The sequence below is a fragment of the Poecilia reticulata genome, chromosome 1, assembly GCF_904066995.2.
Source record: "Poecilia reticulata chromosome 1, P_reticulata-male-v2, whole genome shotgun sequence".
NCBI classification, from domain to species: Eukaryota; Metazoa; Chordata; class Actinopteri; order Cyprinodontiformes; family Poeciliidae; genus Poecilia; species Poecilia reticulata.
Window position 1 is genome coordinate 23,045,700 of NC_088830.1, and position 13,863 is coordinate 23,059,562.

The window sequence follows — 13,863 nt, forward strand, 5'->3', positions numbered from 1 at the left end:
GAGAGCGAAAGCCATGCTTCCAGCTTATCTGCCAGCGCTCTACACTTGTTGACACATATACTGTATATCCTGATATGGATTCACCAGGCAGTTAATAGACTCTCTCTCTCTTTTTCTTTCTCTCTCTCTCTCGGCTTTTCAGTGCTTCAAGCTCTCCGGTCTGGTTGCTTGTCGCTCTGCTTTCACTCCCACCTGTACTCCTTCTCCTCCGCCTCCTCCTAAGTCTATCGGGTGGCATATGTTTCAAAGTGGGTCACCTTTGTAGTGGTCCTAGTCCTGTGCTTTGAATGCAAAAATGTCAAGGCTACTACTTCTACTGATAAAAATAGCAGGAAGAAAAGGCTAAAACTTCATCCCATTCCCTAGTACTATCCATACGCCTACACCTGCCCTGATCTCTTGACACTTAATTTGAAGTGGTTCTTAAATATTGCACGATACTTGGAAATGAAGTACTTCTTCAAGGAGTTATGTCATCGACTGTAGCCACTAGATATTAGGTAATCACCCACTGTTTCTGTATATTGTGTCGACAGTTATTGAGCCAGCATCAGCGTGCAATATTACTGTTCTAGGCACCGTTACTACTACTGTTGTTGCGCTATCTCTAAAACTGAACAAAATGAACGAAAATATTAGGACTTAAATTCAACAATGTTTATACCCGTCGTGTGTCAATAAGATAATACATGACATATATTTTCTATGTGTTACAACATAGTATGTTGCCCTCAACAGGGTGAAATGTGTTATTGCACGTCTGTCTGTGCTGTCGTACTTCAGGAAGTGATTCTTTGGAACAAATTTTTCAGTCAAGGTTTCAGTTTTATACTTGCTGTATTGCTTACTCTGTTGTTGATTTTTTTCCAGATTCTCCACAGTATCTGTTTACACAAAGGACTAAACTAATTTAGACGTTTCTGTGGTTGTTGGAAGGCTTATAGTAAAATATTTTAAACATCTTTCACCATATATGTTTTGCTTGTAAAGTGTAGTGATAACAGTGCCTAACAAAAGAATCTGTATACTTAAAAATACATTCTACATGGAAAGAGAGAGATCTTTGTGTCTGCAGATGTTAAACGACATTTCTGCAGCGTCACCTTACTAGACATTCTTTTCTTGATTACATACAAAAGGTTTGAATAAAATTGCATTTTAAATACTACGCTGGAATAAAGATGAATGCTTAGCAGTGAGTATTCATAGCAATGAGTCAGACTCTTTGACACTTAAGTGATTGTTCTCCGGTTTCCACTTTTAGAAATATCTTGTGTTAAAGGCACCGTTTTGTACGTCAGCTGTCAAGGAAACAACTGTGTGAAAAGTTAAAATACATCCTCTACATGCTCTGAATTTGTTTGAGCTAAAAGGTTAATCAGTCAAAAATGTTTATATTAGGGTGACTATATCAATTTAACATGTCATGGATTAATTAATTAAGCCAAAAATAGGTTAGATTACCATTGTCTACTCATTTTAATAAAGTGAATGAAATTATGAACAAGGCAATATCAGGAGAAAAAAACATCACAATATGCCTTAATCTTGGCTATCTGTTCTGAATTTGGTGCAAACTCCCAAGTAATATGTATATATATTAATTTCCATCTCAACAAGGTCTTATTTTAAAAAGTTGCTTCTTGGTTTTGTCTGTTGTTTTGGCATTGAAGCAACTTGCAGTTTTTTAATTACATGCTTCACCACCCTACCACTTCTTTACTTCTAATATTTTATAAGCTGCATTAAACAACAAGTGGCACTAAATATGTTACAGGCGTAAAGAGTCTGAATGCAGTAATGAGCTAACATTTATTGCAGTTCAGGCAGTTCTTTGCAATGTGTATATTGCGTACAGCCAGTTGCTGTTCCTGTCAGCAGCCTTACAAATTTCACACTCAATATTTACCTGTCAAATTTACTTTGTTCTCCTTAAAACATCTTGACTAAAACTTCAAGAAGTAAATAAACATTTACTCAATGCATATAAAACTAGTAATAATATTCGAATAAAATTGCAACATAAATAAGAGATATTCTTATTTCAGCCTGTTTTTATTGACTTTATGACCAATTGTGTGAATTTAGAACATAGTTGACACTAGAAGCAGGTGTGAGGCTAATTGGTAGATTCAGTGAATTTACATGTTAGTTCAAACACGTTCTCTTGTTTGAACTGTAAACCGAACGGTGGGCGACGTCTGACCCGGGTTCTTGTGAACGACAGTTTCTGAAGAATGATGAAGTTTCCTTCGAGGTTACTTCCTGGGTCACTGTTTTAGAGCTCGAATTTGATTGAGATTCTGCAGAGTCTGTCCCAACAGCATAAACAGAGCATTTATAGAAATAACCAGCAGATTCCTGTGTGTGCAGGTGAAGAAAGTCCAGCACACGTGTCAGGATACTTGAAGGTTTCCCACAGTTACCAGGATGTAGAGATGGAGCTTTTGGGGCCCTGAGGGTTGTGAAGTTTAGTTTTTTGTCGACCGAACTTCCTTTCCAGAGATGCCAAAATGATTGCATCAGCTTGGTATCAGTGGCTAGGACAGAAAAATTTCAGACTATTTTAGTGTGTTCTTTCAACTCTTTCAACATCCACTGATGTTATACCTATTAGAAAACATGTCAATCAAAATATAAACCTGGTAAAAACCTTCACTCATCTTACTGTATATTCTGATTTAGGTCATGTTAGAGTTTCTCCTCTCCAAAAAAGAAAAGGATTCTTGTGACTAAAACTTAAACTCTTTATGTTTCTAGGTACGTCATGAATGTGACATTTGAAGGTCGAAACCTGTCATTTAGCGAAAAAGGCCACCAGATGTTCCCCAAACTAGTCATAATACTTCTCGACAAGGACCGGCAGTGGGACAGGGTAAAATGTCTTCTCTTTTCATTCCACCCTCTTCTTTTTCCCCCGTCCCTGCATTCTGCTCCTTGTGTGAGGTGTGTGCCGCTGCTTTCGGTTTTGGAGTGTCTCCTTCTGCCACTTGAAATCAATGTTTTGGAGTTGCCCGTGCATCACACGGCTCTCCCTCCGCAGGTTGGCAAGTGGGAAAGAGGCTCGTTGACGATGAGGTACCATGTGTGGCCTCGTTTCGAGCTGTACTCTGACGTGGAGGAGCGGGAGGACCACCTGTCCATCGTGACTCTGGAGGAGGCGCCGTTTGTCATCGTGGAGGACGTGGATCCACTCAGTGGGACATGTATGAGGAACACTGTGCCGTGTCGGAAGCAGCTAAAACTCAGGTGAAAAGTTTACATTAATGCTTCGTCTATAAATTATCTGAAGACAGAATTTTGTAAAACTTTCCAAGTGTTCGTGTTACTCCACAAAGTTGTTGCTTGTTACTTGATTGTGCTATAAAATGGTACTCTAAGGAATGTCTTTATCACCTCTGTGCATCTACAAGGTTGTTTTTTTTTCACTTAAAGTGGATTGAGCACATCTTAGAACAACATGTTTCATGTATTGTGAGAAATAATCAGCTGGATTTATGAAAAAAATATTTAGTTTTTTTTAAAAAAAAACAGGTGTTAAATTACCAATAAAAATGCCTACGTTTTCTTTTTCCCATTTGCTCATAAATGTGTGCAAGCTTAAATGAGTATATACGTGCATGCGTGTGTGTGCATGCGTGTGTGTGTGAGGGTGTGTGCTTGTTTGCATCTCCTCATGTCTGTGTGTACAAGTGCACACACAAGCATTGCAGTACATTTACAGTCAATCAATCAAATTTTATTTGTACAGCACATTTCACCAACAAGGCATTTCAAAGACTTTACAACATAAAACACTAAAATAACACACAGTGAACGATTGACTCTGAGGATGCAGAGCAGGGCATTGCAGTAAAAGAGATTGATAATGAAGTCCAGTAAAATAAAAAACTTCAAGTTTAGGATATCAAAAGGTGATAAAGTTGAAGAGGTGTAAGGGTGTGTTTGCAAGCTAGTGTATATTAGTCAAAGACAAAACAACAAACAAGTCAGTTCCATTTAGAAACATGCCTGTAAGTAAAGTGTTTGTTTTATGATTATTATTTAGCTCCATTCTGTCTCTTTTTGTCTGCTTTGTATTGTTTTCTGCTGCCACAGCTCGCTGTAATCACTTTCCAGCTCTTCTTCTCAGTCCTGCGATTACTTTGACTTGTTTCACCTCTGCAAAGTAGAACACTGGCTCGCTTTCTGTCCCTGTTTTCCTCCCAGTCACATTGACCCCCTCTCCCTTCCCAGCTCTGCTTGGAGTGTGATAATGAATTTTGTTCAGTGGTCCCCTTTTCTATCTCTGAGCTACCTGAAATCTCCTGAGGCAGCACCACATCTCCTTGCTCCATGTTTTTTTTTTTTTGTATTTCTTTATTGAGATATCTTTCACCTCCTTTCTTTCTCCCAATGCCCATCTTCGCACTACCCTCCTCCGCCTGTCTCCCTCGCAGCATATCAGGCATAGGCGCACCAACATGCAGGATTATTTTCAGACACAAATGTGCGCAGAGCCACGTGGAGTCGTCTTTAAACGCATAGCGGTACTCAGCAAGCTTCTGCAGCGTTGGTGCTAAAACCTCCTGCTCTCTGCTGCATTTTTATCGCCAGGGCTGTTCACTTAAAGCAGCTTGATTTCAGAAGGCAGCTGTAGGAATAAATACAATTAACACAAAAAGCACAAACACTTTTGTCCTTGCTCTGGCGAAAACAGCATCCACTAACTGTGCCAAAGCTGCCATTGTGTTGGTGCACAGCTGTTCTGCACCTGTATCTGCTGGGAGCCAGCGCAGCCTATTGACTGATGACGCACGGCTCGGTTAGATGTTTGCCTTCCCTGTGAGTTATTCTGAGGCTTTCATTACTGTATGATTTGGATGGAAGAGTTAAGCCTGTTTTCTTGTGTCAGCATACAATTGGCATCTGTGAGTTTGTTGCAGATGTAAAAGTTAATCAACTGACTGAAAAACAGCATGAAGCACAACCCAACTCAATCTGTGACTCATTCATTTACAGGTTTAATGTGTTTAAAAAAATGATGGCTGCATTATGCTTGAGTTTTTCTTTTTCATATTTAACTCATTTTATTGTTTTGTTTTTGGTAGATCAACATTTTCAAAAAGTTGTTAAAAAATGTATCCCTTTACTCAAATTCTTCTAGATAAAATACACGGAAAACATTTCCTTTTAGAAGTCACCTAGTTGAAAATGATTGATAAATGATTTGTGATTTTAAAAAAGCCATAAAAAGTAGTTTTTGCAGTTTTCCACAAGACAAGCAGATATATGAAAGAAAGTGCTCAACCTGAACACGCCGTTCAAACAGTGAAGCATGGTGTCGGCAGCATCATGCTTTGGAGATGCTTTTCCACAGCAGAGGCATGGAAGCTGGTCGGAGTTGATGGTTGAAGCTAAATACAGAGAAAAGCAGGAAAAAACCAGTTGGAGGTAATAAAAGACTTAAAAACAGTCTGGTTTCTACCAGGAGACAGCTGGAGTGAGGGTAGAGCATGCAGGTGATGGCACTAAATGGAAAGAGGTGATCCGGTTTCTACTACTTTACAGTCATGACCTGTTATATGAAAGGTTGATAAAGCACACAGAAGTTTGACATGGTAAGGAAAAATGTGGAAAAGTTCAAGAGGTACGAATACTCTTACAAGCCGCTGTATCCGTTCTGTTCAGACTTGACGTGGCTTTTGTGATGAACTGTTCAATTCAGAGACGCATTTTGTGTCAACCCAAATACTGACCTGCCTTTTCTGCTTTTTCTCTGCTTCCCTCCTCCGCTTCCCAAATCGCAGCAATCACACGGGCGATTCGGGGATTTACATCAAGCGCTGCTGCAAAGGCTTCTGCATTGACATCCTGAAAAAGATTGCGAAAACCGTCAAGTTCACGTACGACCTATATTTGGTTACCAATGGTAAACATGGCAAGAAGGTTAATGGGACCTGGAACGGCATGGTGGGAGAGGTAAGAACACTTTTCACTAATTACTGACTAACAGCAAGTTAACTCACGTTACTTTTGTGTTAAATCTTAAAATAATCCTGTGAAGAAAAGAGGAGTGTGTTGTAGTGACAAGTTTATCCCCCCTTTGGAGAGAAGCACCAGCTTTGTGTGGACTGTAAGCAGGTTGAAAATACCCACAGTGACAGTTCATGCAGACCTGCTGGCACACCAGCTGATTTTGAATTTCACAGCTGGCAGAGCACTGCAGCAGAACGCAGGAGATATTACCATACAAATGTTACTGAGCCGCCGGAGTGACGCAACCAGGCAGTGCACCAAAAACAACGAATATGATGTGTGCTTAAACCTGCATATTCATCGCAGCAGCGAGATTGTTCATGTTTGCAAACCCTAACACATCCCACGTAACCCGAATACATAGAGGGCAGCCTCGGTTTGATCAGTTTAACATCTGCTGGTATGCAGCGAGAGATAAGCTGTCGTTCCAGGTGTAGCCTTTTAATTTAGCCTCAAGCAGATGTCAGCGAGAAGCTGCACAGATGTGAAGCGACTCTTTCTGTGACAGGGCTGCGCATGCATCTCTGCGGGTGTGGGTGAAAAGCCGCACCAGATATGAATGCATTTATAATTCATCAATAAATGTGTTTATTTATTTAATCCATAAAAGATCTTTGTCTCCCTTCTACCCCTCCCCATCACTTTTACCGCCTTTACTTTGAGCACGCATAAAGCCGCTTTTCAAGCCGTTTCGAGTCGGCGTCTCAATGAAACGTCTGAAATAAAAAATTCTGCGCAGACACTCCAACCGCCAGGAAATGCAGTCCCCACTCACAGAAATATATCTTTTTTTTTAAATTTTATTTACTATGGCTGATGATGCTGTCTAAGTATCCTTCTCTGTTAGTTCCTCGCCGTCTCCGTCAGGACATCTAGCACTTGTTTCCCACAACCCGGCCTGAGGGGAAGCTTGTGATCAGATCCAGCAAACCTCAGGAGGACTCAATGAAGGTTCCTAATCAGAGATGGAGCAAGAACAGAGAAGACGCCGATTGGAGTGAGGGGGAGAAAGCAGCCTCGGGCAAAGACCCACTCCACTGCTGCACACATTATGCAGTCGGCACAGCTCAGCCGTCTTGCATAGACGTGCAGCTGATTGTGTGTCATCTTAAAATCTGAAGTCTTTAGATGATGAGGTTTCCACTTAGGCAACGCTGTGCATACTTTAAAGCTTAAGCGAGTGGCGAGTGATTACATTTACATGAGCAAAAAAAAAAAAAAACTAAAAAAAACAGGACAACAGACAGAGAACAGATAGAGAATAAAAGAGGAGGCCTCGAGGAATAAATGTGATGGAGGAACAAAAGTGTGCAAGAGTATTATTCACTCCAGCATACGTAGTTTTTAATAACATAGTCATTTGTCCACCTTTTTTACTTGTGGCCAGAGGCTCCAGAAACATGGAGCTAAATATACCTGAGCACACCAGGAGAGCATGCTGGTGGGAGTCAAACGCTGACCCAGAATAGAGATTATGTAGACATTAGTCTCTCCGCCGCTTTCTCCTAATGTGAGAAACCTGGAAATCACATTAGCTCACTCTTTTTTTTTTTTTTTGTCTATTTCTATAACGGAGCCCATGTGTTTGTGTCTGTTTGACCCCCAGGTGGTGGCGAAGAATGCTCACATGGCCGTGGGTTCGCTCACCATCAACGAGGAGAGGTCAGAGGTCATCGACTTCTCCGTGCCGTTCATCGAGACGGGTATCAGTGTCATGGTCTCCCGCAGCAACGGCACCGTCTCCCCCTCTGCCTTTCTAGGTGAGGAGAAACACGCCTGGCGCTTCTGGCAAAACACCCACTAGATGCACATGTACTCACGCTTCACATCATAAATGCACAGCAATGCACATCTAAACACCTTTTTACTGAAGTGAGTAGCAATGGAAACAATGATATCAGCCTCCACTGATTTTGATTCGTTTTAGCTGTCAATGTTGTTTCAGCTCAAATTTTAGAAGCAATAAATGTTCCAGCAAGGACAGCAACCGATCGTCAGCTTTTAGGCTTCGATCTGGACATCAGCTCAACGCTTACTAACACATTCTTCATTTGTGTTGTGTTGTTGTGAAATCCTTCCTGTCTTCAGATTTTATGACATAATAGTTTCAAAGACCAAATTTCAACATTTTCACAACATTTTGGAGACAACATTTATGCTAATTTCCATCTCTGCAGTTAAAAACAAACATACGTGCGCATAAAGAAACAGGAACATCAAATTCTTGCATATGGTAATGGCCAGCCAAAAAGAAAATAGTGCAGTCTCTGCTCACATGTGAGCTTTTACGTTACTTGGCAAAAGAAAAAAAAAAAAAGGTTACCAGCTGGATTTAGCTAAGCAAATAGACGGCAGCATTCTGTTGGAAAATTACTGTGTGTGCGATTATCTTTGAGATGGTAACAAGTTATTTAATCTCAGCTGATGTCGACACAAATGTGGAATGATACATGTGGTTGTAGAATAAAGGTTAGTCTGTTTCAGAAAGGTCAGATCATTGACATCAAGCAGATAAATCCTCTGAGGAGATTTTGCAATCAGCAAAAAAAAAAAAAAAAAAAACTTGAGCAAATGCGATTAGCGATCATTTAAACATTTGGAGTAATCAAAAACAAAAGCAGAATTCTGAGCTATACTTAACAGTTAAAGTTAGAACACTTCCACATTAACAATGCAAAAAGAACTGAAAAAGGAAAAAAGTTTTAGAAAGGCTTTGTATTACATTTAACCAAAAAGTTAGCTAAAGAAGCATCAGAAAATGATGATAAACCTTGTGTTTTGCATCTTATTGTAATGAGAAAGGTTGTTGCAGATTAGTTGCTAACCAAATTAATTTTTTCTTTAAATAAAAGCACAGACACCCTTCTAGACCCAGCCAGTGTTTCTTCTCGCCCACTCATTGCTGGTATAGACAATGGATAGATGGATGAACAATACTTTTCCATTTAACTGTAAAAATGACACTATTATAAATATTTTGGCATTTAAAAGAGTTTTCACTCAGGTCTCCTCATCTCTGGTGTGATTACAGCTCAAAAACGCAATTTTGTAATAAAGCCTAACACTCCAGAGCAGCTGTCAAAGTACATTAATCTAATAGCTTTGTTTGTAAAGTAAATTGCTGCGGGTGAAAATTGCAGTGCAGAATATAAAGCAACTGGAAAACATGCTCACTTCTATGAGTTTTATATTCACGCTTACTTCCCTTCCCGTCAGTTCTGCTCGTCGTTGTTCACACAATCTCAGAAAAATCCATAAACATTAACAGAACAGTGCTTGAATGGAAAAATGAAACAAAACACACACACAAAAAAACAGAAGGTTTTAAAATGCTTTAACACATTTGCCCTGTTTTGTACCCCAACACACGCTCTCCTTCAGAGCCCTTCAGCGCCGATGTCTGGGTCATGATGTTTGTGATGCTGCTGATCGTGTCGGCCGTGGCTGTCTTTGTGTTCGAGTACTTCAGCCCGGTGGGTTACAATCGCTGTCTGGCAGACGGACGAGGTGAGAGGACACACACACGCACGCACGCATTCAGAAACACACATTTGCACGTCTGGGCCCGGTTAATTCATGCTGGAAAAATGGGGCAATGAGGTTCAATGTCAAACAATCTAACGTGCCGAAATGAAGATCGAGTTTTGGTTTCTCCTTGAATGCACCGTTCAGATAGAGAACTCCAGGTGCTAAATTGCTTTGACAATCTTTACTGAATGAGAGCAACTGGAGTGCTGAGACTTTCTGCGTGATGTCTTTGAGTGCTTATCTACATTGACAGTCACTTAAGCTCTTTCACTAATGAAGAGGATCATTGACAAGAACCAGATTGGTGGTCTTAAGTATTCTTAGCCTCACTGTGTGAACTAGAAATCACCTGTTCTGCTATTGGAATGTCTTTTTTTGTTGTTGTTATAATATTAAACGTAACACAAGTGTTACGCCGCTGAATGGACGGAGTTAGATAGAAAACATGATTCAGATTTAATGGCGTCTGTTGAATCAGATGCATTTTTAGCAGGTAGGTGCACTCAATTTACTCATCAGATTCCCTGGTTCTGATTCAGCTCTTTATTTTCCTTTTTATACACAAGACTCACTTTAGAGATTGAATTTTTTTTATCAGTTACAGTCAAACAAGAAAAAAAAAGTGTTTGATTTCTGTTGAGAGTGTTGAAATTTCTGAATGACTGGATGCCTCATAAAGGCACATAAGTAGACTGATGTTGTATTACATCTGGCGCCTCAAAGAACAGCATCTTCTGGAACACTAAACAATGTAATTTTGGCATGAAATATATGTAGGATTCCTGCATATACGAGACTCTTTTGGGCTTCTGCTGCGGCTGCCGCATCACCACAGCCTGTTGTGCGTCCATCTGCCACTTTGCCCTTCTCACTCCCTCCTCATCTGTGTTGCCACAAAGCTGCTGTAGGTAGTATTTGCTTCCTGACACCTTGTCATACAGCCACAGAGGCAGGTGGAGCAGAGTGAGTGTATAACAGCCGGGCTGTCCCCAGCAGTTGCAGCAGGAGTAAATGGAAACTCCTCAGTACATACTGTGATCCCTGACAAATTCAATGGTGGCGATCCTTTAAAATGCCTCCCACGACGTCTGGTCGGAAGTAAATAAAGCGCGCTGATCCCACCACTGTCCTTTCGTCTTGTCATTCTGTCCCTTTAGAGCCCGGCGGTCCCTCCTTCACCATCGGCAAGGCCATCTGGCTGCTGTGGGGCCTGGTTTTCAACAACTCCGTTCCTGTGCAGAATCCCAAAGGCACCACCAGTAAAATCATGGTGTCAGTGTGGGCCTTCTTCGCTGTCATCTTTCTGGCCTCCTACACTGCCAACCTGGCTGCCTTCATGATCCAGGAGGAATACGTGGACCAGGTGTCGGGCTTGTCAGACAAAAAGGTGAGGATTTGGAGCGACGTGACGAGCAGGTGTGTGAAAAATTTGGGCTTCTAGAGCTTGTTTGCAGACTTTTCATGTTACTGGTTTAATTTATGTAGCCTTTTTAGTATATAATACTAAAAAGGCTGTTCTTGTGTATAAATGCAAAAGAACAGGATATTTTGTGTGTTTTCTGTATAGTAGTAGCTGTGTATTAGCATTCAGCTGTTTTTCGGTTCTTTTGGCTCAATTGCGTTGAAAAAGTGTAATTTTACAAGCCAATAGGTATGGAAATGGTGTGAGAGCAGCTATGAGACATTTTGTTAAATTATAACATCCTCAGTTGGAATTGCTCGCTCACTCTTGTTGTCTCTCACCTTGTAAGAGTGTTAAAGTGAATTGTTGTTTGTAGGATTATATCAGATTACTGAAAAAATAGTGTATAGTTCTACAAAGAAACATTTTTCTTCTTTCCTCCCTTCCTTCTTTCTTTTGGCAACGTTATGTCACAATTAGTTAATCAGAAGATCTGTGGGTTGCGATAGCTAGATAACAAAATGTAATGCTTGGAGCTCAAATTTCAAAATTCAAAGTGGAGCTGATATCGTCTGATATAGTAGCTTTTTCCCCCCTTATTTTCGGTTCCATGAAACCTTCACGTTGCACCAAGAAATTTAGATTTATCTGCGATTGTCTTTTCATATACGTGCAAAAGGCTGAGTCCAATTCATTTCTCTGCTTGCACTATCTATAACGTCTCCTGGTGTGCAGAGTGTGCTTGTCTAAAATGTTCCATTTCTTTTTGCTGCAACTCTGGGCACTTGTGTAATTCTCTGCTTTTCCTTTTCTTATCAGTGCTTTAGCAGCTTTTTGCTATTTTACATCCAAACGAGAATATCTCTCTCTCTATTTTTTTTCTCTTCCTTTCTACAGTTCCAGAAGCCGAACGAGTTCTCTCCGCCTTTCCGGTTTGGTACGGTGCCCAACGGGAGCACAGAGCGCAACATCCGCAACAACTACAGAGACATGCACGCCTACATGACCAGCTTCCACCAGAAGAATGTAGATGAAGCCCTGTACAGCCTGAAGACGGGGTGAGGAAGGGACAGAGAGAAAAAGGGTTGGAGGGGTGGGGAGGAGGGTGGCAGAGAGACAGATGGGGGATGCAGGGAAGGAGGGAGTTGAAAGGATGTCAGCATAAATAAAAAAGACAGTGTTAAAGATCTGGAATGTCGCGCAATGATGCAAAACAACAATAAAAAAAAATATGATGAAATGATAAGAGAGGACTGCAGAAGAAGAGGGATCATTTGGGGGAAATGTGAAGGAGCAGCCAGCGGCGGTGCACATCTGCCTTTACAGTGGCGTCCAGAACAGCAGCGGAGCTTGTGTTCGCTTTATAACTGAATCTTTGTCACTCTTTCTCTCTCGCTGTCTTCAAACATTTTCATCAAGCACTGCCAAGGAAACAGGAATGCAAAGTTGTGATGTTTCACCGATGCTGAATGGCCACGGAAGCCTGAGGTGCCCTGAGGCACATTTGATGGTAGCAGGAGAAGCAGCAGACTGTCATGTCAATCAGTCAACTGACTGTGGGTCAATATGTAGAAGATACACAGCTTCTCTGGAAAATACTTTACTTTAAACAATGGGAAAATGGATCCTGGACATTTTACAACAGTGTTTTAACATAATTAGACCAAAAACAGGAGCCATAGAAAAACCACCCGCTGATTTTGAGAGGAATTTATGGAGTTTATTACAAAAGTATTCACACCCCTTGGACTTTTTCACATTTTATAACTTTACAATCTTTAAACTTCAAAGTATTCTGTTGACATTTTATAGGCAAGACTATTTTAAAGTAGTTCAAAAGTTGCAAAGCAGAATTAAAAAGATTAAATTTTTAAATATTTTTTCCAATAAAGAAGAATCTGAAAAGTTTGTTAAATATTTGTCAGGCCCCATAAGTTAATTAATTTAAAAAGGGTTAAGGTATGTCTCAACTAACTTTCTTTTCTGGAGTGTGAACATCGTTTATCAAGTCTTGCCAAAGATACTTGATATGATTCAAGTCTGGACTTTGACTGGGCCATTCTAATGCACAGCTTTGTTCTAAGCCATTTCATTGAAGCTTTGGTTGAATGTTAAGGATCAATGTCCTGCAGACAATGAAATCCTCACCTCATTATTTTACAGGTTTAAATAAGTTTTCTTTAAGGATTTTGTTTGTGACTCTACTGATCTTCCCATCAAGCCTGTTCAGCTTTCCCAAATTCCACCCAGCATGATGCAGGAACCTGCAAGTTTCACAGTGGGTGATGATTTCAGGTAGAGGTGCAGAGTTAGCTTTCCTCCTCATGTTGCTTTTTGCATGTAGCCTAAAGTGTCCGGTATTGGTCTCGTTTAAAAAGAGCATTCTTTTCCGTTCACTTTATGATCTCTGGCAAACTGCAACCAGAACTTCTTTCTGGCATTCTTGCAACACCGGCTTACTTCTTGCCACTCTTCCTTGATTTGTAGAATACACAGCTAATAATAGCTCTGTCAAGAAATTCCTCCTCATGATTTCTGCAGCTCCTCCAGAGGTGCCACGGGCCTCTTGTCTGCTTCTCTGACTTGCTCTGCCAGTCATTTTAGATGGACAGCCGTGTCTTGATAGGTTTACAGTTTTGCCGTATTCTTTTTATATTCACATTATTTTTGACCAGTGCTCTGTGAGATGTTCAAAGTTAGGGATTAAAAAAAAAAGAAAACTTAAGCTGGGTCTTCATAATGTTTCATAATTAGTCTAAATTAAACTACACACAGGTAGCTTGCGCTAAATAGTGTAATTTCAAGAGTAATTGATTGCATTGAATTTATTTACTCATTTTAGGACTATTAAAGTATATGTGACTGAATACAACTATATGCTGATAGTAGCTTTCAAATGTACAGTATTGATCTGA

At 40.4% G+C, this 13,863-nt stretch overlaps 1 protein-coding gene across 6 annotated transcripts in view; it reads left to right on the forward strand.

Moving 5' to 3' along the window:
- Window positions 1–13,863, forward strand: part of grin2bb (glutamate receptor, ionotropic, N-methyl D-aspartate 2B, genome duplicate b) — a 130,681-nt gene that overhangs the window by 97,177 nt on the left and 19,641 nt on the right. For all 6 annotated transcript variants that reach the window (XM_008416111.3, XM_008416129.3, XM_081609227.1 and 3 more), the window contains exons 7-13: window positions 2,761–2,875; window positions 3,044–3,249; window positions 5,790–5,961; window positions 7,625–7,778; window positions 9,400–9,525; window positions 10,704–10,933; window positions 11,846–12,006. In XM_008416111.3, the coding sequence (XP_008414333.2) occupies window positions 2,761–2,875; window positions 3,044–3,249; window positions 5,790–5,961; window positions 7,625–7,778; window positions 9,400–9,525; window positions 10,704–10,933; window positions 11,846–12,006 (1,164 nt within the window). The remainder of the gene's footprint in view (window positions 1–2,760; window positions 2,876–3,043; window positions 3,250–5,789; window positions 5,962–7,624; window positions 7,779–9,399; window positions 9,526–10,703; window positions 10,934–11,845; window positions 12,007–13,863) is intronic.